Source organism: Onychomys torridus, chromosome 1 (genome assembly GCF_903995425.1).
Source record: "Onychomys torridus chromosome 1, mOncTor1.1, whole genome shotgun sequence".
NCBI classification, from domain to species: Eukaryota; Metazoa; Chordata; class Mammalia; order Rodentia; family Cricetidae; genus Onychomys; species Onychomys torridus.
Window position 1 is genome coordinate 40,926,014 of NC_050443.1, and position 25,298 is coordinate 40,951,311.

General features: G+C 39.9%; 1 protein-coding gene across 9 annotated transcripts in view; it reads right to left on the bottom strand.

Annotated features, from left to right (window-relative positions):
* Positions 1-10,364: 10,364 nt before the first annotated feature.
* Positions 10,365-25,298, bottom strand: part of Gabra5 (gamma-aminobutyric acid type A receptor subunit alpha5) — a 105,824-nt gene continuing 90,890 nt past the window's right edge. For all 9 annotated transcript variants that reach the window (XM_036207139.1, XM_036207115.1, XM_036207122.1 and 6 more), the window contains 2 exons: positions 24,331-24,542; positions 10,365-11,589 (listed from right to left, as the gene is read on the bottom strand). In XM_036207139.1, coding sequence (XP_036063032.1) covers positions 11,287-11,589; positions 24,331-24,542 — 515 coding nt within the window. In that variant the 3' untranslated portion in view covers positions 10,365-11,286. The remainder of the gene's footprint in view (positions 11,590-24,330; positions 24,543-25,298) is intronic.

Genomic DNA, 25,298 nt, shown 5'->3' on the forward strand with positions numbered 1-25,298 from the left:
ACTGTAGGCATTTGTTATGGTGATACAATGCTGAGTAACATACAAAGCAAATTGGTTGAAGGAGGAGGTTTGTCATGCTTGCATTAAAGACACATTAAAAAAAAAAATCACAGAAGAGGCCTGTGATTAAAGGTACACACCTTTAATCCCAGCAACCCAGAACAGAGGAAGGCAGATCTCTGTAAGTTCAAGGCCAACTCTGTCTACATGGAGAGTTCTAAGCCAGCCATGGTTATATAGTGAGACCTGTCCTCAAAATCAAATTTCCAAAAGAACCACAAATGCAAAAGCAAGTTTAAAGGTGGGTAAAAACTCAGATGACTAATTTCAAAGAAGAAAATAGTCCAGTTTCTTGCAAAAATCTGAAGTGCATTTGCTGAAAGCAAAACCATAGTGAAATACCAAAATGGCTAAAATTTAAAAGAACAGTAAGGTCACATTTCATCAGATTAATAGCTGACTCCTTAGTAGAAACTTTAAAAGCCATAAAAATCTGGGTCAATGGACTCATAAGTTCTAAAAGACCAATGATGTCAACCTACACTACTGTACCCCCAAAACTGACATAGTTAAAAAAGAAAGTCAATTTTCCCATATATAACAGGCTAAAAGAACTCATGTCTGTTAAACCAGCCTTTGAGAGAGTACTGGAAGCAATAATCCAAGAGGCTACAACAAAACAAAACAAACAAAGCTATAATCACTGATCAATAAAATAAGACTAAGGACACAAACTGTGGTAAAATAAAACAAAATGACAGCAATCAACACATGTTTCAACAATAACTTTAAATATTAATAGCCTCAACTTCTCTTTAGAAAGTATGGGTTAATTTAATGGATTAAGAAACAAAATCCAGCCCAGTGTGGTGGCACACACCTTTAATTCAGCACTTGGTAGGTAGAGGCCTGGGAATAGCTGTGAGTTAAAAGCTAGCCTGATCTACATAGTGAATTCCAGGATAGCCAGAACTGCATAAAGAGTCCCTGTCTCAAAAATAATTCCATATTTCTATTTTCTAGAAGAAAATCACTTACATTAAAGATACGTACCACACTGAAGTAAAAGAGAAAATATGTTCCAAGCAAATAGGACCAGGAAACAAGCAGGCATTGTTATGTTAATATCTAAAAACAGACTTCAAATCCAAACCAATTAGAGGAGACAAAGTCACTTATTCTTATCAAGGGATCAGTTAGCAAGAAGACATTATTATCCTAAACTTAGGCACCATATCAATTTCATAAAAAGTATACTATCATACTATTAGGCTTAAAAACATAGATTAATTACAACTCAGTAATAGTAGGCAATTGCATCACTGCACTTTCTCCAAAAGACAGGTTATCAGGACAAAAAGTAAACATAAAAACATCAGAATTAAATGACTTCAAACAACAAATGGCCCTAACAAATACCTATAAATTATTCCTCCCAAAGACCAAAGAATACCCATCTACTCAGCACCCCAAAGAAGCTTCTCTAAAATACTCCATATATTGGGACATAAGACAAACCCTTTGAACTTGTTAAAAATTACAAAATCTGAGATATCTCCATTTATGTTGGCCAGCCACAGAGCAATAAAACTCAAAATCAACAGTAAATAAACCTTTAGTCATTTAAAAAATTTATGGAGATTAAACATCTCATTACTGAGTGATAAATGAGTCAAAGAAGAAATTAAGAAAAGATACCAAAACATTTCCAGAACTAAGTGAAAACACAGCCGTACCTCTGGGACACACAGCAGCAGAAGTTCTATGGGGGAAATTTGTAACTCTGAGTGTCTGCATTTAAGCAACCAGAAAGAATACAAATAAAATGACAACATGATGTGACTCAAGAGTTTGTAAAAACAAGAACAATTCAAACCCAGATCTCATAGACAGAAATAAATCATAAAAGTCAGAGCAGAAATTAGTGAAATAGAAACAAGGGAAAAAAATTGAAGTCAACTAATCTAAGAGCTGATTCTTTGAGAAGATAAACAAGATTGTCCAACCTTTTGCCCAATTAACCAAAAGAAAGTTGACCCAAATGAACGGAATCAGACATAAACAGGAAAATTTTGCAAAATACATCATGGAAGTTCAGATATTATAAGGAAATACCTCATAAACCTATATTGCATCAAGTTGAAAATGTAAAAGAAATTAATTTTTAGTCCAGCCATACTCCCAAAGTTAGACCAAAGAGAGATGAACAAGTTAATCCATTTTCTAGCAAATAGGGAGATCAGAACTAATAAAAAAAAAAAAAAAAAAACAACCTTGCCGATAACAAAAGCCCAGGCCCAGATGCATCCATAGCAGAATTCTACCAGACTTGCTTCTCTTGTATTTGATTAGTTCTTTGATAATTGTATACAATGCATTTTGATCATACTCACCCCCTCCTGAAGTTCATCCCAGATCCATCTCCCCTTCCTAACCTACCTGTGCCCTCCTTTTCTTTTAAAACCATCAAGGTTAATGAGAGTGGCCCATGTATGAACTCTTGTATATGTGGCCTTCACTGAAGTAGTCAGCCCCACAGGAAGCACACTCTTAGAGAAAACTGATTCTCCTGCTCCTATCAGCCCTCAGTTATCAATAGCTTCTTCTCTGGGAGTAGGACATAAAGGACCAGTTAGGGATAATACATCCCAAGACTAAGTTTTCAACACAAAGGAGAATTTTTTTTTTGTCCTAGAGGAAAAAGGAGCAAGGAATGAGACAGGAGTTAGATGATGAGGGAGAAGGAGAAGGGAACAAGGAAAAGGTGAATAGATATTTGCCCCCAAAGGATTGCCTCTGAGCAGAGAAGAGGCAGATATGGCCTATAGGCAAACAGCAGCCTATAACAGCAAAGGGGCAAACCTTGTTTTCCAATGAGTTGGTTAATCATGTTAATTAAGGTAGCCAAAGGGGGCTTTTGATTGCTGTTTGAGGGAGTGTAATGGAAAACTTACCAGTTAGCCACAGTTGGTTGGAGGCAAGCCCTGGAAGGTTTGAATGTGTGAGGCCTGGCTTGGGGACAAGGAGAGGAGAGGGGAGGTGTGGGGTGGATGGTCCTGTAGATAGATCTGAGTTACCGAATCAATGAAAGGACCAGCACCAGCACAAGACACCCCAAAACCAAGTTCTCAACACAAAGATTTATTTGCCCTAGAGTGACAAAGGACTGCCTCTGGATAAAGAGAAGACAGATGTGGCCCATAGGCAAATGGCTGTTTATAAATGGAAAGGGAGAAACCCTGTGTTAGAACAAATTGGTTGATTTTGACTGGCGATGTTATTTAGGATAGACAAAACTGGGCTTTGATTACTGTACTTCAATACTTAGATAGCTAGTCCTTGGTTGTCAGCCTTAGGAGGAGGAAGTGGCCAAATAAAAGAATAGACCTTGGTGGCTAGCTTTAGGACTGTAATCTAATGGTTTAGCAAGAGTGAGGGAAGGAAGAAAGGCAGGGTCTGCTAGTACCATGTTTGCCATGCTTAGGCCTGGCAGAGCCCTTCAGGAACTTGAGGTCCACCTCCCATATCCTTGCTGGAGTTTTATTTGGCTTGAACCTGCAAAGGTCATGTACATGCTATCTCAGCAGCTGTGAATTCAAATGTCTACTTGCTCTACTTGGTCCAAAAACCACTGCTTCCTTGCACCACCTGTGGCTTTTACTGTGTTTCTACACTTTTTCTGCAATGACTCTTCAGTGTGGGAGGAGGGGTTGTGATGAAAAGTCTCCTTTAGAGCTAGGCATTCCACAGTCTCATATTCTCTTTACATTGACCATTTATTTACAGGTCTCTGTGTTAATTTCCATCTACTGCAAAAAAGCAGTTTCTCTGATGAGGGTTTTATTTTGTGACAGACTTCTAGAGAGATGCAACACAAGTCTACTACCCTAGAAAAGGACCTACAACACACCAAAGCAGTAGTAATGATTGGACCAATGTCCACCTTGGTGAACCAATGGGTATTATTGGGGTTACTTATAGGAAGATGGGTGAGTGATTATTCACAGGATCAGAAATGACTCAGTCACCTGCATCACCAAAGCCCATCCCAGCCTGAGTGACAGCTCACAAAAGCTGGAGAACTAGAGCATACTGCACAGCCTGAAGGCAGCTTAATAGGTTGAAAAGTATTCTTTCCAGGTAACTTAGTTTGTCTGAGCCTCTTCAAACAGCTCTGCTGGTTTCTGCTTCTTACAGGCTGCTCTGTCTGAGAGTCTTTTTTGTAGCTTGGCTTGTCTGAGAGTGACCCTCAGCAACATTTTCTGTTTACATATCTTGGAGGAAGGAGCCTAGTGAATCTGGTCAATTTCAGGGGCTTCCTGAAGCTAATATGAGTTGTTTACAACCTGTCTTGATGTTTTAACCTCAGAGAAAACTGCTATACAACAGGTTTTGTTGCTTTCTACTACTGCAATAAAGACCATGACCCAAAGCTGCTTTGGGAAACAAAGGGTTTAATTTTAGCTTACAGTTTATAATCCATTTTGAAGGGAAGTCATGGCAGGAAGTGAAGGCAGGAACCTGAATCAGGAACTGCAGTAGAGGCCGTAGGAGAATGTTGCTTTTTTAGCTTGCTGTCCATGACTTGCTCAGCTTGCTTGTTTATACCATCCAAGATCACCTGCCCAGAGGTGGCACTGTTCTCAGTGATGTGGGACCTCCCACATCAGTCACTAATTAAGAAAATGTTCCCACAAACTTGGCTACAGTCTAATCTGATGAAGTTGTTCTGCTGATGTTCCTCTTCCCAGATAACTCCAGCTTATGACAAGTTGACAACAATATAAAAAGAACAGGAGTTGAAAGTTGTGCTCATTTGTGGGTAAACTGATAAGTCATTAAGAGTTGATTGACTTTATTTTGTGGTCACATCTCTGTTCTTTAAGCAGAGGTGTTTACAATATTCAAGAGGGTGCTAATTCATAACTAGGTTGGGATCTTGATTTCCTCTATCTGTTGCATATTTGGGGACACAGCCTCTATCCATTTTTTTTTTCTGTTTCTTTGCTATAGTCGGGCGCTTTCAGTTGTTTGGTTAAGGAGCCTGGGCAAAGTTTCTCATGGGACTGTGGACAGGTATTGAATCTCAAGCATAGGGTAACTGGAGTTTTTAGTCAGGCAACTGCCAGGGCTTTGGGACTCTGGACTACATGAGCTGGCTAGAGAGTCCCTGGTAGGGATCCAGAATCTGGCCAATCCTATACAAAATGAGACACACAGAGAGGAAATAATTATCTTTGGCAAATAGCTGAAAGATTTGAGTGACCCAAATAGAGGAAGGAAAGGATGGAGAGTTCTGGTAGCTTACCTGAGAGGGAGTTGGGGAACAAAGGAAGAGTTGGAGGGGAGAGGGAAGGGTGAAATGATGTAAATACAGTACTGTCTTAGTTAGGGTTACTATAACTGTGATAAAACACCATGACCAAAGTAACTTGGGGAGGAAAGGGCTTATTTGGCTTACTCTTCCATATCACTGTTCATCATTGAAGGAAGTCGGGACAAGAACTCAAGTAGGGTAGGAACCTGGAGGCAGGAGTTGATGCAGAGGCCATGGAGGAGTACTGCTTACTGGTTTGTTCATCATGACTTGCTCAGCCTGCTGTCTTAGAGAATCCAGGACCACCAGTCCAGAAGTGGTACAACCTACAATGAGCTGGGCTCTTCCATATCAATCATTAATTAAGAAAATGCTCAACAGGCTTTGCTGACAGCTGGATCCTATGGAACCATAGTTTGAATTGAGGTTCCCTTCTCTCAAGTTCTCTTACTCTAGCTTGTGTCAAATTTGACATAAAAAATAGCTAGCACAAGGAATTCTGTGCAAAATTATCAGACATATTTTTATATATACTTTTCTACTCAAATTTATCCACATCTTATTGCACCTGGATTTGAAGACAGAAAATTTTCCCATGGTCCAACATGATAAAAATACATCCAGGATTCACTTTGATGTCTATTTGATTTCCCTCTTAACACTTGTGTTTCTGATATGAAGTTTGTGTATAACTTTAATGTTCTTTTAAGTGCCAGGTGACACACCACAAAACTGGAAAGTGCCACCTTTTGCTACTGACTTAAAATGCCACCATTTCTACTTCTCTGTGTCTCTGGGTTATAGCAGAAAGTTCTCGTCTATGTTTCCATGTTGAATGTGTATTCCTGTGTGTTGCTGTAGCAGCTTTACTTTTTCAGGTTTTGTTTGTTGGTTGGTTTTGGTTTTGGTTTTTCGAGACAGGGTTTCTCTGAGTAGCTTTGCTCCTTTCCTGGAACTCGCTTTGTAGACCAGAGGCCTTGAACTCAACAGAGATCTGCCTGGCTCTGCCTCCTGAGTTCTGGGATTAAAGGTGTGCACCACCACCACCCAGCTAATTTTTCAGGTTTTTAATTAAAGTCTTTAATCTACTTTGAACTGATTCTTGTGCAGAATGAGAGATGAGAGGTATGCATTTATCATCATTCTTTTACAGATGGGTAACTAATTCAACCAACACCATTTGTTGAATATTTGACTTTTTCAAATATATGTTTCTGATGCTTTTGGAAAAAAAAAAAAAGAAACTCAGTGACCATATATCTATGTGTGTTTATTATTGGGTCCTCTATTCTGTTTCACATATCCATATGTCTGTTTTTATATTTGTACCATACTGTTTTCATCATTATAGCTCTGTAGTATAATTTGAGGTCTGTAAATGCAGTGCCTCTAGCTGTGTTCTTTTACTTTAGGATTACATTTTTGTGACTTTTTGTGTTTCTAATATTAATTTCTCTATTATAAATTCTAATTCTGAGAAGAGTGTCATTGAAATTTTGATGGGGATTGCACTGAATCTATAGATTGCTTTTGAAAATACAGCTTTTTTACAATATTGATTCTGTCAATCCAGAAGCATGGGGCATCTTTCCATCAACTATTTTCTTCTTTAACTTCCATTTTCAGTTTCTAGAATATTCATTGTAGAGGCCTTCAACTTCACTTCCTTTTTTTTAGGTTTATTCTTAGGTACTTTGCATTTCTTTATTGAGCTATTGTGAATGGGAATTTTTTTCTAAATTATTCCTCATCAAGTTCATTTTATATATATGCTATTGGGTTTTGTATGTGGATTTTATTTATTTATTTATTTATTTATTTTTACTTTTTTATTGAAAATAGATTCTTCTCTAATCCCAACCACAGTTTTCCTCTCCTCCACTCCTCCCAGCTCTGTCCCCACCTCCCACTCCCCCAGATCTACTCCCTTCTGTTTTCCTTCAGAAAGGAGCTGGCCTCCAAGAGACAATAGCCAAACACAAGATACAGCAAGACAAGGCAAAAGCCCTCATATTGAGGCTAGACAATAGAAGGAAAAGAGTCCCAAGAGGAGGCAAAAGAGTCTGAAACACACCTACTTGCACTATTAAGAGTCCCACAAAAACACCAAGTTAACAGCCATAACATATATTCAGAGGACATGGTATAGTCCCTTGCAGGCTCTGTACTTGCCTTTTGAGTCTCTGTGAGCTGGTATGTGCCCTGCTTAGTTGATTCAGTGGGCCATGTTCTCCTGGTGTCCTCCATTTTCTCTGACTCCTAGAATCTTTCCTCCATCTCTTCTGACCGTTATAAAGAAAAGACATTAAGACTAATTTTTAAATATTTAAAAGGCAGAGAAAACTGTGGATTTTCCAAATTTGAAAAGAAGGGGTTCTTTTTGCTTTTACACTAGTTCTTACAGTAAAGATTGAAAACTCAATGTCATCATAGTAATTTTCCTTGAGGCAGCTCCCTCCTGGGACATCACCATAATCATTCACAGCAGAGCCTCGGAAGGAAGAATCCAATTAAAGACACCTGGTCTCTCATTTAGTGACATTCATTCATATTCCCGTTCTCTCTCTCTCTCTCTTTCTCTCTCCCTCTCTCCTCCTCCTCTCCTACCTTCTCTTTTTCCCATCCTCCTTCCTTCCCTCCTTCATCACTCTTTTCCTCCTTCCCTTTTTATTATGAGAGGAGCGCTAAACTAACATAGGGAATTAAGCTTGTGAGATCACAGGATTGCAGAGTTCATAAAGAAAGTACAGATATCAAGGACATGTTTTCAGTGGGACAAAATCTAAGGCATGCTTAAATAATAATAAACTTACTATTTTATATAATTATTTTATATAATCAAATAATAATAAATAATAATTTGCCCAGGCCTTAGAAGCAAGACTTTCATCTTAGATCATAATTTGCTTCTAAATCAGCATCCACAAAATAAGAGTTTCATGTTGTTGTGAACCCAGACTTAGAAACTATGAGACAGAAATCTAGGCCTGCATTTTTGTCTAATTGGTCATATTGTTTAAGGCAAAGGATTAATGTCTTTCAGTTGCATATACACATTTATAAAGTAGAAATTTCTTATTTGATGCTGTTTCCTGTAGCTTGTCTCATGAGAGAGATCTAGAGTGCAAGTTCTCAGGAAGTATCAACGCAAAAACAAATGGTTTGCAGCCTTCTTCCCCATCTTCAACAGAGTGCATTTGGTGGCCAATTTTAGTTAATCCAAAGCAGCTGACCAAAATCATAAGATGCAAACACATACTTTTATGTAAACCTCAAGTAAAGCTTGCCCTAGATAGACCTTTAGACTCATAAGAAAGTACATAAGAAGTATTGGTGGTGGATTGTCAGAACCCCTCTCTTTATATTGTGGTGATGGAAAAAAGACACATTTAAATATTCTGGCTCTAAAAGTAGAGCAATACAATTTATAATTATCTTCAGAGATGTTATTGCTTGCCTTGTCATCGTTTCCCCAAGGTGATTCTTTATTACGTTCTCATTAAAAATAACAAACTGAGAATGTCTGCAACACCAAATCAGAAATGGAAAACAAATGTGATTAATTTTGCTAAATATTCATCAGATTACAGGTTTGGCAGCATATGATGAAATGGGCAGTCTCCAAACAAGCTCAGCAAGGACTTTTGTATAAAACCTATATGTGAAAATATCTACTGGAACCTGATGAGGCAGGTGGCACTTTCTGTTGAGAGAGGGAGGTTCAAAAGGGGTGCTGACACATGTGAACATCTGAATATTACTTCTCCATCTTCTCCAAACTGCAGTGTGATGCCGAGCAGCAATGAGAAGATAACAATTTAGAACTCAAAAGCAATGGAAACTCGGATTTCACAAAGAACCTTAACTTTGGTTTTCCTGGGGGACTTTCAGGCTGTGGTGTCATGCAAATTTGTCATTCTACAGATGTCATCACCATATGGCAGGAAAATGTTTCCAGGACATTTTAGAGTGACCTTTCTGTTGCCTTTTTTTCTGAGATTCTGAGTACAGTTGCAGAAGGAATGTGGAGGAGCTGGCTGATGAGATGGCTGAGTCAGGAAATCACTTGCCTCACAAGCATGAAGACCTGAGCTTGAACTTCAGCACCCATGTAAAAACAAACACTGTGTGCCTGTCATACTAGCACTGGGAAGGTGGAGAAAAAAGCACAGCTGGGGCTTGCTGGCCAGCCAGACCCCTGACATGATGACTTCCAGGTTCGGTGAGAGAATCTATCTCAAAAAATAAGGGAAAGGATGACTAAGGAAACCATCTTGCCAGCACATGAGCAGACATAGGCACCAGCACACACAAACACATGTGTGCACACATGAACACATATGTATGCATACACACATGTACAAGAAGACATATAAAAAAGGAGAGTTGGGGTATTTGGATGGCACCTGCCTTGTATAAACAGGCCTAGTCATCATTTTTATTTTCTTGAGAGTTAGAATTCTTCTGTTATAATTCTGGAGTTCCAAATTTAGGACAGACCCTAATCCTTTCAACCTGCTAATATATATTTGAACAGTAAGTAGGTGAACCAATTGTTCTACTTTGTCTGACTATTCATGAACAGCTGAAGGCGAGTGCAGAGCTAGGATCAGCAGCTGTCATGGCACCCATAAGAGAGGTTGGTTGTGTGGCCAAGACCAGCAGTCATCAGATCTAGAAGGAAGGGAACAAAGCCAGAGCAAAACTATCACAAGGCTCATACGGGGAGGTACAGAGACAAGACCAATAATGGAGGGTGTAGAGACAGGACCAGTAGTCACCAGGCCTGTAGAAAACACTAGAAATGTGCTGAGGGAAGCACACTGAGATCCGTGGTAGGAAGAGGTACTGGCTGTACCTGTCTACGCTTGCCATGTCCTCACTAAGCCTTCCCCTGCATAATTAGGTTGGAAAAGTGCAGAATCACCCACTAAACTTTAATTCTTTTTTTGTTTTCTGCAAGCAAGTTAATGTGAGATTTTACGTTATTTTCAGGAAGTTAACACGTTGAGTTTATATTATAAATGACATATGCTCCTATAATCAGTTAATGTTTTTAAAATTTTTTAATGAACATTTAAGATTCATATACAAAAGCTAACAGAGCAATAATCCAATCATGAAATATGTACAAGGAATTAGAACAGAAAATAACTCAATTACATTTCTCAGCACTGAAGCGGCAACAGGGGGAGCCGGCGTTCCAGAGACAGTGGACACAAACTGCTGAGGCCAAGAACGACCATGACCTTGTGGCTTTAAGGTTTTAAGTTTCTTTTCTTTCTTAGTCATTATTAAGGTTGTAGAAATAAATTTATTTTCCACAAAATCAAGGTTAACTTGGAATAAGTTCATTTATTCTCCTGGGGGAAATATTTGATCTGCTAATCTAACACACTATGTGCTTCTCATTAAATTTGTCTGCATAAATGTTTGCTTATTCTATTTCTTAATGTCAGTTCATGCAGTGTTTTACTAATTTCAGAAGAGGAAGTGTTAAAGGCAATTAGTACTGGACTTAAATGTCCACAGTTTGCTCTTCATGGACAGTGTGCACCCCATCATCTCTGCAGCTGTTAAGTTGTCATGACTGGGATTCCTGAAAATGTTTTGTCAGCTGGGAAAAACGGTATGAAATGGCATTCGAAGTAGAAAAACATCATAGACTTGGAACAGTTAAAAATATACTTATCTTGTTTGTAAACTATTGATGTTAGGGTACTGAGCATCTTAGTGTCAGTCATTGCCTGCCATTTTTCTAGAAGGTTGTTTGCTTTATTTGTTAAGGGGACATCTTTGAAACATCTGAAGTTACACGTAGAAACATCAAGGCAATATTATTTGTACATATTATTAAACATGCAAAATTTCCTGAAAGACCGTGCCCAGCCAGTCTCTGTGAGCTTGGGCTCTCCTTGGTTCCATTTCTCTGGGAGTGTATTTTCCTGGAAGCTTGGGTTTTCCCTAGCTTACTTTGGAGAGGTGGCCCCTTTTATTACGGGCTCTCTATTCAAATATGTTGCCCAGTAAACTAAGTTGAAAGTGCCAAACAAGATAGGGAACACAATCCGGGACATTTTGTCAATCTTGCTGATGCTGTTATATGTCTTTTTACTCTCAGAAGTCTTCTCTTCAGAAGGTTTCACTGAGGCTGAAGATGCATTCCCAGTCCCTGCTGGCAGCTGTTCCTTTGGGATGTTTGGAGGATGAGTCAACTTCCCAGTTGTAAAAGCATTTGTTGACTTATTTAGTTTGAGTTCACGTTCTTTTTTCTGTAAAATATGATAACAAGATAAAGATATGTCAACTTCCAGCTCCTGTTAAAGGTCTGATGGTTTATCTTAAGAAGAAACAAATGAATATGAACTCAGCCCTGGCAGAGGGCAGACTTCCAGAGACTTGAAAGCCTAGAATCTCAGAGTCAGCAGATAGATGTGGCTGAGTGAGAGTCTTTGTTGGTGTTAATGTTTGGTATGTCTCAAGAACCTAGTGTAATCTGAATTAAGATCTCTCTGGCACTACACAGCAACAATCATTTCTTTAAGTGTGCCTAGGGGAGTGAGTACTCTATGTAGTTTGTTATAAGAAACATTCTGGAGACTGACCTAAGGAGAATTAAAGGGAGAATGATTAAAAATGGTCATGACAGTAAGTAGTCCTTGGTGCAAGGTGTATCTTAGAAAGGTCTCCTGAGAATCAGCCATGCTGCTGCTTCCAACAGCGCTCCATCCTTTTATTGTTGAATAGTATTTCTTTAAAGAATGTATAACTATTTGTCTCCTGTTGATGGGCACATGTACTATCTCCAGTTCTAACTATTCTAGATTCAGCAACTGTCAAAACTCTTGTTCACACTGTTCTGATTTTGTCTTTTATTATATTTGAAATTCTGGAACAGGGAATAAACTTTATGTGGAAAAATTAGAACTGTAGTTACATTTAGAGAGGTGAGGCCAGAAGCTGTTTAGAAAGAGATATGTTGAGCTTCCTGGAAGCTAATGATTTGACAGGGACTGGGGGAGGGGGATGACACAGGACTGTGTGTTTGCAAGAACTCAACACAGATATGCTTAATGCTTGTGTACTTCAGTTTGGGTAGATTTTCTTCCAAGACAATAAAATAAATAGTAAACTACACTGAACTGTTGTTAATTGTATGCATGGAATTTATCTTTACATGTATAAAAATAAAATGGATGATGGATGAAAGATAGATCAATGATCAGATGATAATATACAGATGATAAATGGATGCATGGAGAATAGATGAGTAGATGATGATGAATGGATTGTAGATTTATGGATGAATGGATGGATGCTAAGTGAGTGGATGGGTGAATAGATACATTTGATGTGTGGATTGTTATAACATAAATATTGTAAATGTTATCAGCAGAAACAGAAACATTTTAAACATTGATGTATGTTTGAAAATATACATGATAAAATGTTGTTTTGAGTTTTTCATTTCAATTTCATTATTAAAATAACATCATCTCATTAAATAAAGTTTAAGTAAAACACAGCATTGCAAGTTATGGAGAATACATCAGCCTTAAAGATGTGAAAAGATCACAAGTAGAGAGTGGTGGGAACGGGAGTGCAAATGAGAATAAAGGGAACTCAAGAGCTGAGCCAGATGCAAGAAATATGGGACCTGCTAGAAACTACAGGAAGGCAGAAGGGAGGGAAGCAGGCCATGCCTCTGAAGACCATCATGTAGGCTTCATGCCAGTCTTCCAGGGATCAGTAAGTGTGACTAACTGCTTTGAATAAATAAAGTTTATTTAAAAAGTAAAAATATTTTTCTCAAACATTTTGAACTCTGGTTAGTTGTATCAAAGTTATGGGACCTGCAGACCTGGACAGCCAACCACACTGCTGTACCATGGTGCCATGAGATGAGTATGAGAAGGGGGCAGAAATAGCACAGCACATATTTTACAAAAACCTTAGAACAAGTTCAATATAAACTAGCTGCCCCTGCAGATATACACAAAGACTAATTCCCAGGTGCTTATTGATAAATCAAGGCCAGGCTGTTTACATCAAGACTTAGTCCTTGCAGTAGCTCTCTTTCTGTAGGTACTCTGACCACTCAAGGTTCAGCCAATTGTTTACTAGCTGTGTAAAGCTATGTGAGAGCTTGTGTCTACATTCCTGATGAGCTACCACTGGCCTGGCTCCAGACAGTAGCACCTAGCCCTAATCCATCTTCTGTTTAACTGATAACTTTTGTTTGTCCTATGTGAGTCTTGTCTCAGAGTCTCCTAAGGATACAAGGTCTATGCAAAACTTGGTTTCAAGAAATCCAGCAAACTGTGGTACCTGACAAAGGAATTTGCACTTGGCACTGTATTTTTGGGATCTCCTTTTAGGTTGTTTTGAGCATATGGAAGTCAGCTGGACTCCCCACCACTCATGCACAAACCTTACCAGCCAGAACAGACATTAGATGCTCAAATGCAGGCCACAATAGTCAGGAGAACAGGTGCACGCCATGCCAGTCAGAACAGAGCACCCCCTCCTCCCCCTCCCCATGCACCAAAGGCCAAGCTAACCACCAGAAGGCCAACTCCCAACTTGGACAGAGACTGACATCTAGACCACAGGTTACACCATTTGCCAGAAATTCAGGCCACGAAGACTAGAAAGCCAAAGAGGAAACAGAAACCAAGGACCAAAACACTCAACAGAATACAAGAGATGGAAAAGATAATCTCAGGCACTGAAGATACAGCAGAACAATCAGATTCATTGGTAAAAAAAAAAAAAAAATGTTAAATATAAGAAAACTCCTAACACAAAATATCCAGGAAATCTGGAACATCATGAAATCACCAAACATAAGAATAATAGAGATAGAAGTAGGAGAAGAATCTCAGCTCAAAACCAGAGAAATTATGTTTAACAAAACCATAGAAGAAAATTTCCTTAACCTAAAGAATGACATGACTATAAAGGTACAAGAAAGTTACAGAACACCAAAGAGATCGGATCAGAAAATAGAGTTGCCACATCATATAATAATTAAAACACTAAACATACAGAACAAAAAAAGAATATTAAAAAGCTACAAGGGGAAAAGGCCAAGGAGCATTATAAAGCCAGACCTATAAGAATTACACCTGACTTCTCAATGGAGATTCTACAAGCCAGAGGGCCTAGTCAGATGTCTTGCAGACTCTAAGAGATCATAGATACCAGCCCAGACAATATACCCAACAAAACTTCAATCAACATAGATGGAGAAAACAAGACATTTCATGACAATGTTATATTTAAACAATATCTATCCACAAATCCAGCCCTATAGAAGATACTGGAAGGAAAATTCCAACCCAAGGAAGTAAACTATACCCATGAAAATATAAGCAATAAATAATCTCACACCAGCAAAACTCAAAGAAGGGAAACACATGCGCGCATGCGCACGCGCACACACACACACACACACATACATACACACACACACACACACACACACACACACACACACACACACACATGCTACCGCCAACAACAACAACTTAATAACAGGAATTAACAATCAGTGGTAATTAATATATGTCAATATTAATGGACTCAATTTACCAATAAAAAGACAAAGGCTAAGAGAATAGATATGAAAGTAGGACCCACCCTTCTGCTGCAAACAAGAAGCACACCTAAACATCAAAGAGATATTACCTCAAAGTAAAGGGTTGGAAAAAAAATTTTCCAATCAAAGGGACCTAACAATCAAGCTGGTATCATAATACCTAACAAAATAGACTTCAAACCAAAATTAATCAAGAGAGATTGTGGTGGTTTCAGAGAGAATGACTCCCAAAGGGAGTAGTAGCACTATTAGGAAGTGTGGCCTTGTTGAAGTAGGTGTGACCTTGTTGGAGGAAATGTGTCACTGTGGGGGCAGGTTTTGAGGTCTCTTTTGCTCAAGTTTCACTCACTGTGACACTCAATCTACTTCCTGTTGCCTGTATATCAACATGTAGCAACTTCTTCTCCAGCACATGTCTACCTGCATGCCACCATGCTCCTCACCATTATAGTTGACTAAACCTCTGAAACTGTAAGCTTCCACCTCAGTTAAATGTTTTCCTTTATAAGAGTTGCTATGGTCAGAGTATCTCTTCATAGCAATAGAAACCCTAACTAAGGCAGAAATGGGAAAGGATATTTCATACAGATTAAAGGAAAAATCCACCAGGATGATATCTCAATTTTGAACCTCTATGCCACAAATGCAAAAGCACTCATATTTGTAAAAGAAACATTACTAAAGCTTAAATCACACATCAGACTCCACACGTTAATTATAGGAGATTTCAACACCCCATTGTCACCAATGGACAGGTCTGACAGACAGAAACTAAACAGAGAAACACCAGAACTAACAGACATTATGATTCAAATGGACCTAACAAATATCTACAGAACATTTCAACCAAACAAAAAAGAATATATCTCTTCTCAGCACCTCATGGAACTTTCTCCAAAATTAACCACAAAGCAAGTCTCAATTGACATGAGAAAATTAAAATAATTCCCTGTATCCTATAAGGGCATCATGGATTAAAGTTGGATTTCAGCAATAGAAACAATAGAAAGCCCACAAACTCATGGAAACTGTACAACTCTTTACTGAATAACCACTGGATCAAGGAAGAAAGGAACAAAGAATTCAATGAAAATGAATGCACAAAACACTCAAATTTATGGAACACAATGGAAGTGGTGCTAAGAGGAAAGTTCAAGTGCCTCCTGCATGAAGAAATTAGACAATTCTCATATCAGAGACTTAATAGCATACTTGAAAGCCCTACAACAAAAAGAAACAGACACACCCAAGAGGAGTATACAGCAGGAAATAATTGAACCCAGGGTTGAAATAAATAAAATGGAAAGAAAGAGAACAATACAAAGAATCAACAAAACAAAGAGTTGGTTTTTCAAGAAAATCAACAAGATAGACAAATCCTTATCCAAACTAACTGATAGATAGAGAGAGAATATCCAAATTAACAAAATGAGAAATGAAAAGGGGGATGTAACAACAAACACTTAGGAAATCCAAAGAATCAGTAGATTATACATCAAAAACCTGTACTCCACAAAATTGAAAAATCAAAAAGAAATGGACAATTTTCTTGACAGATACTACTTACCAAAGTTAAATCAAGATCAGATAAACAATTTCAATAGACCTATAACTGACAAGAAAATAGAAGCAATCACTAAAAGACTCCCAACCCCCCTGCCAAAAATAAAAAATAAAAAATAAAAATAAAAAAAAGCCCAGGGCCAGATGGTTTTATTGCAGAATTCAACCAGACCTTCAAAGACGAGCTAATACCAATACTTACAAATTATCCCACAAAACAGAAACAAAAAGAACATTGCCCAATTTATTTATCCAATGACAGTTACCCTGATACCCAAACACAAAGACTCTACAAAGAAAGAGAATTACAGTTCAACTTCCCTCATGAACATAGATGCAAAAATATTCAATAAAATATTTGCAAACTGTCTTAGTTCTGGTTTCTGTTGGTATGGAAAAACACCATGACCATGACAACTCTTATAAGAAAACACTTAATTAGGGTAGCTTTCTTACAGTTTCAGAGGATCAGTCCATTATCATCATGACAGTGAGCATGGCAGCATTCAGGCAAACATAGTGCTGGAGTAGCAGCTGAGAGTAATACATCTTGCAGGCAACAGGAAGTCAACTAAGATACTCAGCAGTATCTCAGAGACATAGGAAAACTCAAAGCCCACCCCTAGAGTGGTGTACTTCCTCCTACAAGGCCATACCTACTTTAACAAAGCCACACCTCCCAATAGTGCCACTCCCTTTGGGTGCCATTTTCTTTCAAATCATCATTCAAACTGAATCTAAGAACACCAAAATCATCATCTACAATGATTAAGTGGATTTCATCCCAGAGATACAGGGATGAGTCAACATATAAAAATCTGTTAATGTAATCCACCATATAAACAAACTAAAAGAAAATAAAAGACATGATCATCTCACTAGATGCTGAAAAAGATTTTGACAAAATCCAGCACCCCTTCATCATAAAAGTCTTGGAAAGATCATGGATACAAGGAACATATCTAAACATAATAAAGTCAATATATAGCAAGTCAATAGTCAACATCAAATTAAATTGAGAGAAACTCAAAGCAGTTCCACTAAAATCAGGAACAAGACAAAGTTGTCCTCTCACTCCATATTGATTCAATATAATACTTGAAGTTTCAGCTAGAGATCAATCCCATGCTCTTGGATTGACAAAATTAACATCATAAAAATGGCAATCTTACCAAAAGCAACCTATAGATTCAATGTAAACTCCATTAAAATTCCATCACAATTCTTTACAGACCTTGAAAGAATAATACTCAACTTCATATGGAAAAACAAAAAAACCAGGATAGCTAAAACAATCCTGTACAGTAAAATAACTTCTGGAGGTATCACCATCCCTGATTTCAATCTGTACTATAGAGTAATACTAATAAAAATCCCATGTATTGGCATAAAAACTGACAGGATGATTATTGGAATCAAATTGAAGATCCAGATGTAAATCAACACACCCATGGACACCTGATTTTTCAACAAAGAAGCCAAAATTACACAATGGAAAAAGAAAACATCTTCAACAAATGGTGCTGGTCTAACTGGATGTCTGCTTATAGAGAAGTGCAAATAGCTTCATATTTATCACTCTGCACAAAATTCAAGTCCAAGTGGATAAAAGAACTCAAAATAAAACCAGATGCACTGAAACTGATAGAAGAGAAAGTGGGAATGGCCTTTAACACATTGGCACAGGAGAAAACCTCATGAACAGAATACCAATTATGCAGGCACTGAGATCAATAATTAATAAATGGGACCTCAAGAAACTGAAAAAGCCTCTGTAAAGCAAAGGACACTATCAATAGTACAAAAAGGCAGCTCATAGTGTTCGAAAAGATTTTCACCAACTTTACATCTGACAGAGAGCTAATATCAAAAATATGTAAAGAACCTAAGAAACTAGATATTAACAAACTAAATAATCCAATTAACAAATGGGATACTGTAGCCAGAAGTTTTCTTAGGTCCCACCTAGCCTCACAGTCCTGCAACAGCTTATAAAATAATCACTCAGAGGCTTATGCTAATTATGAACTGGATGGCCTATGGCAGGCCTATTGTTACCTAGCTCTTTTAGTTTAACACAACCCATAACTATTAATCTATGTAACTCCATATGTTCTGTGGCTTTACCTGCATCCCAGTACATGTTGCTCCTAGGATGACAGTCTGGCATCTCCTCCACTCCACCTTTCTCTTTCTTGTCTCTCTCCTTGGATTGGCCTATGGCAAGGCAGTTTAGAGGCAGGCTGGAAATCCAAGCAGATAAGCAGAGAAGAAAGGAGAAGAGGGGGAGACGCCAGCAGCCACCAAAGGAGAAATAAGAGGCCAGCAGACTGGAAACACCACGGTCATGTGGCAAAAACAGACTAATAGAAATGGTTAATTTAAGATAAAAGAGCTAGCTAGCAAAAAGTGTACCATAGGCCATACAGTTTGTAAATAATATTAAGTCTCTGAGTGATTATTTTGTAAGTGGCTGTGGGACTTTGGGGCCCGGTAGGACTTGAAGAAACCTTCCGGCTACAGAGTATAGATCTAAACAGAAAATTCTCAACAGAAGAAACTCAAAGGGCTGAGAAACACTTAAATGTTCAACATTTTTATCCATCAGAGAAATGCAAATCAAAACAGCTCTGAAATTCCATCTCACACCTGTCAGAATGCCTAAGTGTCACAAAAACCCAAGTGACAGTTCATGCTGGAGAGGATGTTGAGCACAGCAACACTCCTCCATCGCTGGTGGGAGTGTAAACATGTACAGCCACTTTGAAAATCAATATGGTGGTTTCTCAGAAAATTCAGAATCAATCTACCTTAAGATCCAGCTATACCAATCTTGGGCATATACCCAAAGAATACTCCACCATACTCAAGGACACTTGCACAACTAAACTATGTTCATAGCAGCTTTATTTATAATATCCAGAAACTGGAAACAACCTAGATATCCCTCAACCAAAGAATGGATAAAGAAAATGTGGTACATTTACATAATAGAATATTATTCAGCGGTTAAAAAAAAATGACATCAGGAGATTTGCTGGCAAATGGATGGAACTAGAAAAGATCCTCAGTGAAGTAATCCAGACCCAGAAAAACAAATATGGTATGTACTCACTCATAAGTGACTATTAGCCATAAAGTAAAGGAGAACCATGCTGCAACCCATAGACCCAGAGAAGCTAAGTAACAAGGAAGGCTTAAGGGGGTACATGAAATTCACTGTGAAGGGGAAATAAAATCAAGATTGACAGTGGAATGGGGGAGGGGCCTGAAAGGGGGAAATGGGGATGGGAATGGGAGAGATTAGGTGCTGGGGAGGATTGAGGGAGAGAGTACTGAGACAGACAACTGGAATCTGGGGGCATCTCTGGGATGAGCTAGAAACCTAGAGCAATGAAAACTCCCAGGAATCTATGAGGATGACCCTAGCTAAGACTTCAAGCAATGGGGGCTTTGGAGCCTGAACTGGCCATCTATAACCAGGTAAAACTTCCAGTGAGCCACAGACCCTTGGACCTACAATTTGTCCTGCCTTCAAGATGTGCTGGGGTAAAACTGGCACAGAAATTGTGGGAGTGCTCAACTAATGACTGGCACAACTAGAGACCCTGAGAGGGAGCTCCCCTCTGAGGACCAGGACCCAGAGCGGGGTACCCGAGGCCTAGGATAGAACTAAACATGAATAGAGTCAATGAAATGGCTCCTAGTGATATTCTGCTATACTCATAGACTGGTGCCTAGTCCAACTGTTATCTGTAGTGGGTATTGTGTTTCCTGAAATATTGTGTGTTCCCCGAAATAAACATATCTGGGGTCAGAGAACAGACAGCCACTAGAACAGAGCCAGAAATGGTGGCTAGAAAATGGGAAGAGTAAGTAAACCATAACAGAAGTTGGGCGGTGGTGGTGCACACCTTTAATCCTAGCTCCTAGCACTTGGGAGGCAGAGCTAGCCAGATCTCTGAGTTCAAGGCCACTTTAGAAACAGCTAAGCATGGTGACCCACGCCTTTAATCCCAGGGAGTGGGAGCAGAAAGAAAAGGGTATATAAGGCGTGAGGTCCAGGAACTAAAGAAGAAAAAGCATGTAGTTAGTTAAGCTTTGGAGCAGCACAGTTCAGCTGAGATTCATGTGGAGGAGGACTCAGAAGCTTCCAGCCTGAGGAAACAGGATCACCTGAGGAACTAGCAAGGTGAGATAGCTGTGGCTTGTTCTGCTTCTCCGATCTTCCAGCATTCACCCCAATAACTGGCCTCGGGTTTGAGTTTTATTAATAAGACTCTTTAAGTTTCCTGCTACAGTCATCAGAAAGGCTTTATCCAGCAACTGATGGAAACAGATGAGGAGACCCACAATCGAACATTAGGTAGAGGTTGGGGAATCCTGTGCAAGAGTGGGAAGAACTATTGTAGGACCCAGTGGTATCAAGGGCACCACAAGAAAACTCACAGAAACAACTTATCTGGCCTAATAAGGGCTCACAGAGACAGAACTGACAACCAGGGTGCCTACTTTGGGATTGATCTAGGCACTCTGCATGTGTGTTACAGTTGTGTAACTTAGTCTTCTTGTGAGAGTGACTCCTAACCGTGAGAGTGGGGAGATGTCTCTGATTCTGTTGCCTGCTTTTGGGACCCATTCCTCCTACCAAATTGCCTCATCTAGCCTAGTCTTACTGCAACTTGATATACCATGACTGGCTGATAAAGAAGCAGTGGAGGAGGAATGGTTGGGGGAAGAGCTGGGAAGAGGGGAGGAAGGGGAAACTTTGGATGGGATGTAAAATCAAACAAACAAACAAACAAATTTGCCAAGAGTCACTCTCAGACAAGACAGCTGCCTAGAAAATGTTCAAAGCACATGAACCACCTAGAAGAAGCAGACACCAGGCAGGCTGCTTGGACAATGCTCCAGCCAACTGAACTAACTGGAATGGACACTTCCAAAGCTGTTGAGGTGTCTGCAGGCTGTGTAGTGTGCTCAAGCCTTCCAGGTTTTGTAAGTGGTCACCTATGGACGTTGATGATTCAGCTACCTTTGAGTCAGCTATGCTCCTGTAAGCAATTCCTCACTCTGTGGTGATATTGTGTTCCCCCAAATATTGTGTACCCTAATAAATTCCTCTGGAGTCAGAGAACAGAATAGCTACTAGATATAGAGGCCAGAAAATCGTGGCACACATGCCTTTAACCCTAGCATTCCAGAGGCAGAGATCCGCCTGGATCTCTGTGAGTTCAAGGCCACACTGGAAACAGCTAGGCATGGTGACTCACACCTTTAATCCCAGGAAGTAAGGGCAGGAAGCAGAAAAGTATTTAAGGCGTGAGGATGAGAAACTAGAGATGGTTAAGTTTTTAGGCTTTTAGCAGCAGATTCATTCTGGATGAGGACTCAGAAGCTTCCAGTCTGCAGAAACAGGATCAGCTGAGGAACTGGCATGGTGAGGTGGCTGTGGCTTGTTCTGCTTCTCTGATTTCCAGCATTCACCCCAATACCTGACTCTGGGTTTGTTTATATTAAGACCATTTAAGATTCATGCTACATCACTCATATTCCTTTAACCCCAATATAACTCGTTGGTTAACTGTGTTGGTCTTTAGAGCTATATACACCTTGGTCTGTGCTTCCCTATCTGGAATGAGTGATGCTTGTTAAGGTCACCAGGAAGAATGTCACTCAAAACCCACATGTCAGCCAGTGAGGCAGAGGCATTACTTCCCTACCATGTCCTCTGACTTGTTCAGGGATTCACTATGGGTTATCTGAGGCTCTACTGAGTCTGAACACAGAGCATCATCATCTTCTGCCTCATTTCACGCCCTCCTCCTTTCTCAGGGATAGGAAATAATGGAGCACATAGCCTCTTTTCTGAGTTCTTACAGTTTTCTCTATTTCTAGTGATAATCACCTCACAGCAACACTGTTGGGTGGCATTATCACTCAGTCCCTAGGTTTTACAGTGTGCCTGTCCTGCCTGACAGCATACTTCCAAACAAAAAGCCTTTGCAGCATTGGGGTAGGGCTCAACACTGGGGAACAACTAGTCATCTTGAAGTTTTCTAGGCAGCTGTCTTGTCTGAGAGTAACTAAGTTCCATAGGGCTGACCAATGCACAATGTGTGTGTGGGGTTAGCCAGTCCATGTTTCCTTCATTTGCCCCACCCCAGGTCCTCACACAGAAAAGAGCAGTTACATGGAACCTGAACTGGTTGTGTCAGCACTGTATCCAATAGCCTGTTAGGTCTGCCCAAGACCTCACAGTCCTGCACTCAGGACTCAGGAAGCCCATACACTTTGATTGTGCAAAGGCATCTCAAGAGCATTTCCTCTTAGTCTTGACCAACTCCAGTCTATCACCATGTAGCCCTTAAAAATTCAGGAAGCTGGCAAGCCTTTACCTTCCAAGAACATGAGGTAGGTTGGTTAGCCCTATCTTTCCACATCATTCATGTTTCTTCCCCACAAACAGCCTTCTTGACTTCCTTGGCTACCCTTTATAATTCTCAAAGTCCGAGGACACCCTGTCTCTGCAAATGTTTCCCCAGATCCCCACAGATCAATCACAACAGCTGAATCATTTGTGTCTCCCTAGACCCTGAAAACAAACACAAATGAGCACTGTGAAGAAGCAACAAGCATTTGGGTTAGTGCCCCGAACAGTCAGACATCAAGTGAGTTTGGATGAAGGAGCTCGATGTTAGTATATTTTCATAAACTTCCAATTAGGAGTAGAGAGAACTTAGCAGGTAGGTTGTGGTATACCTCCAAGCAAGCCTCCTATTGTCAGCCTCTCTCTCCTTTCTCCCAGTTCCTGTAGCCCTATCCTCTTACATAGCCAAGTGGACTTTGAGGTATGACTCTGTGAATAGCACAGGGCATGGGGAATGAAATACTTTACTTGGGAAGGGGGATAGTTCATGGTAAAGTCAGGAAAAGAAATGTAGTATCCAATCCAAGACAAGCAAGGGCTGAAGGTGGGGGAAAACCAGATGAACTCCATGGGATGAAAGCGCCCAGGTTTGCCAGCTGCTGTGGTTCGGGACAGCTAATTTTATTCATGCATAACCCTGTCTGAACTCCTTCCAGGCTTATTTCCCAGTGGAAAGATTAAGATTTCCTTTCAAACTTCCCCTGGAAGAACTCCCCTTCTCTTAGCACCAAGAACTTGCTTAAGTATCTTCTCTGTGCACAGTATGATTATCAGGTCATCATTGGTGGTTTTATTTTCTGGGTACATACATTTTCTCACTCTCCAGAGGAAGCAATTCAGCCTAGGACTTTGTGATGTTCGTTAGATTTGGGCAAAACCATGTGTGAAATATGCAATGAAAGATCATTTGACAGTGTGACACTTCACATCATTATGCATGCTCACAGCCTGAGTAGACCAAATCATTTCCTTGGAGCACCTGGTCTTTTGGCTGATGGACAACTTCCATTAAGCTGTCCATCCTCTTCAGGACATGATGGCTACCTCAAAGAAGATATAGTGCATGCAGGGCTCAGGGAAAAAAGAATATGCTGTAGTGTGAACTGAGGTTAAAATCCTGACACACCATCCCTAGAGAGTCAGGATTATTTTTACAAAAATAACCAGTATGAATATTGAATATAAGTAAGTCGAAGCCATCCACTGAACACCAGACCTTTTACTTGAAATTGATTTAAAGTAAATTAGACCATCTGTAAGGACCTTCAAAAGCCTTGCGGCTGAGTGGAAGGATCATTCTGGAGGGAGATGCGGGAAAGAAAATCCCTTGTTGAAAATTTGGACCCAGAATTAGACCCGCTCTTTTTTGGCAATAGAACTTGAAAAAAAAAAAAAAAAGGATAATAAGCCATCTGTCACCTTGATTTTGGCTGCTTCCAGGGCCTTCTTGCCATCCCAGGCCCATCCTCTCTTTGTGAAGTAGTTGACTGTGGCAAATTCAATCAGAGCAGAGAAGACAAAGGCGTAGCAGACAGCGATGAACCAGTCCATGGCTGTGGCATATGCCACTTTGGGCAGCGAGTTCCGGGCACTGATGCTGAGTGTGGTCATGGTCAGTACTGTGGTCACTCCTGCTCAGTGGGGAGGGGGGAGACAAGGAGAAGCAGAAGACAACATGGGAACAGGAACCAGTGTTCTTTTCCAGAGCTCCCTCCCTGAACATGACAGAACACAGGCCTCGTTCTTTATCCTCGGCTGACTCCTTTCTCCCTCAATGTGCCTGTGATTACAACATTTTCTGCAGTGAAAACATTACTTAACTAATTGCTCCCACTGTCCCCTTCCTCCTCAATACAAATCGAGGAGGGCATGTAGTTTTGTATGATTTCTATATAACAATGTTCTCTTTATATGGATAGGTCTGGGAAATCATAGATACTTGCAAAGATGCTTTGGATGAGTGGTATGTCTCTGTGGGACTGAGGCAAGAACACTGGAAAAGTGGCAGTGATCTTCACACAGGGCTCAGTGTGCCTCATAGAGGTTTTCTGTGTACCTTGTAAGCAGTGGGTGGGGACAGAATGATGCAGTGTGTTCCTTTCCTGTACGCTGACCACACAGAGATGTTGGAGATACCTGGGTATCACTGCACCAGGATGGGAACTTCCCTTCCTCAAAGCAGAGACAATATCTGCTTGAGTCAATGTGGCTCTAGAGACACTGAAGTGGCTTCACAGCAAAGCCAGGATGCTTGGCTTTACAGTGGGGAGATCTGTGTTACCAGACAAGGGTCTGCCTCTGACCTAAGCTGCATAGGGTGTACTGTACCCACCATGCAGGAAGAGCTGAAGATTTACAGCCACTTATCAGTGTGCCCCAATTCCCAC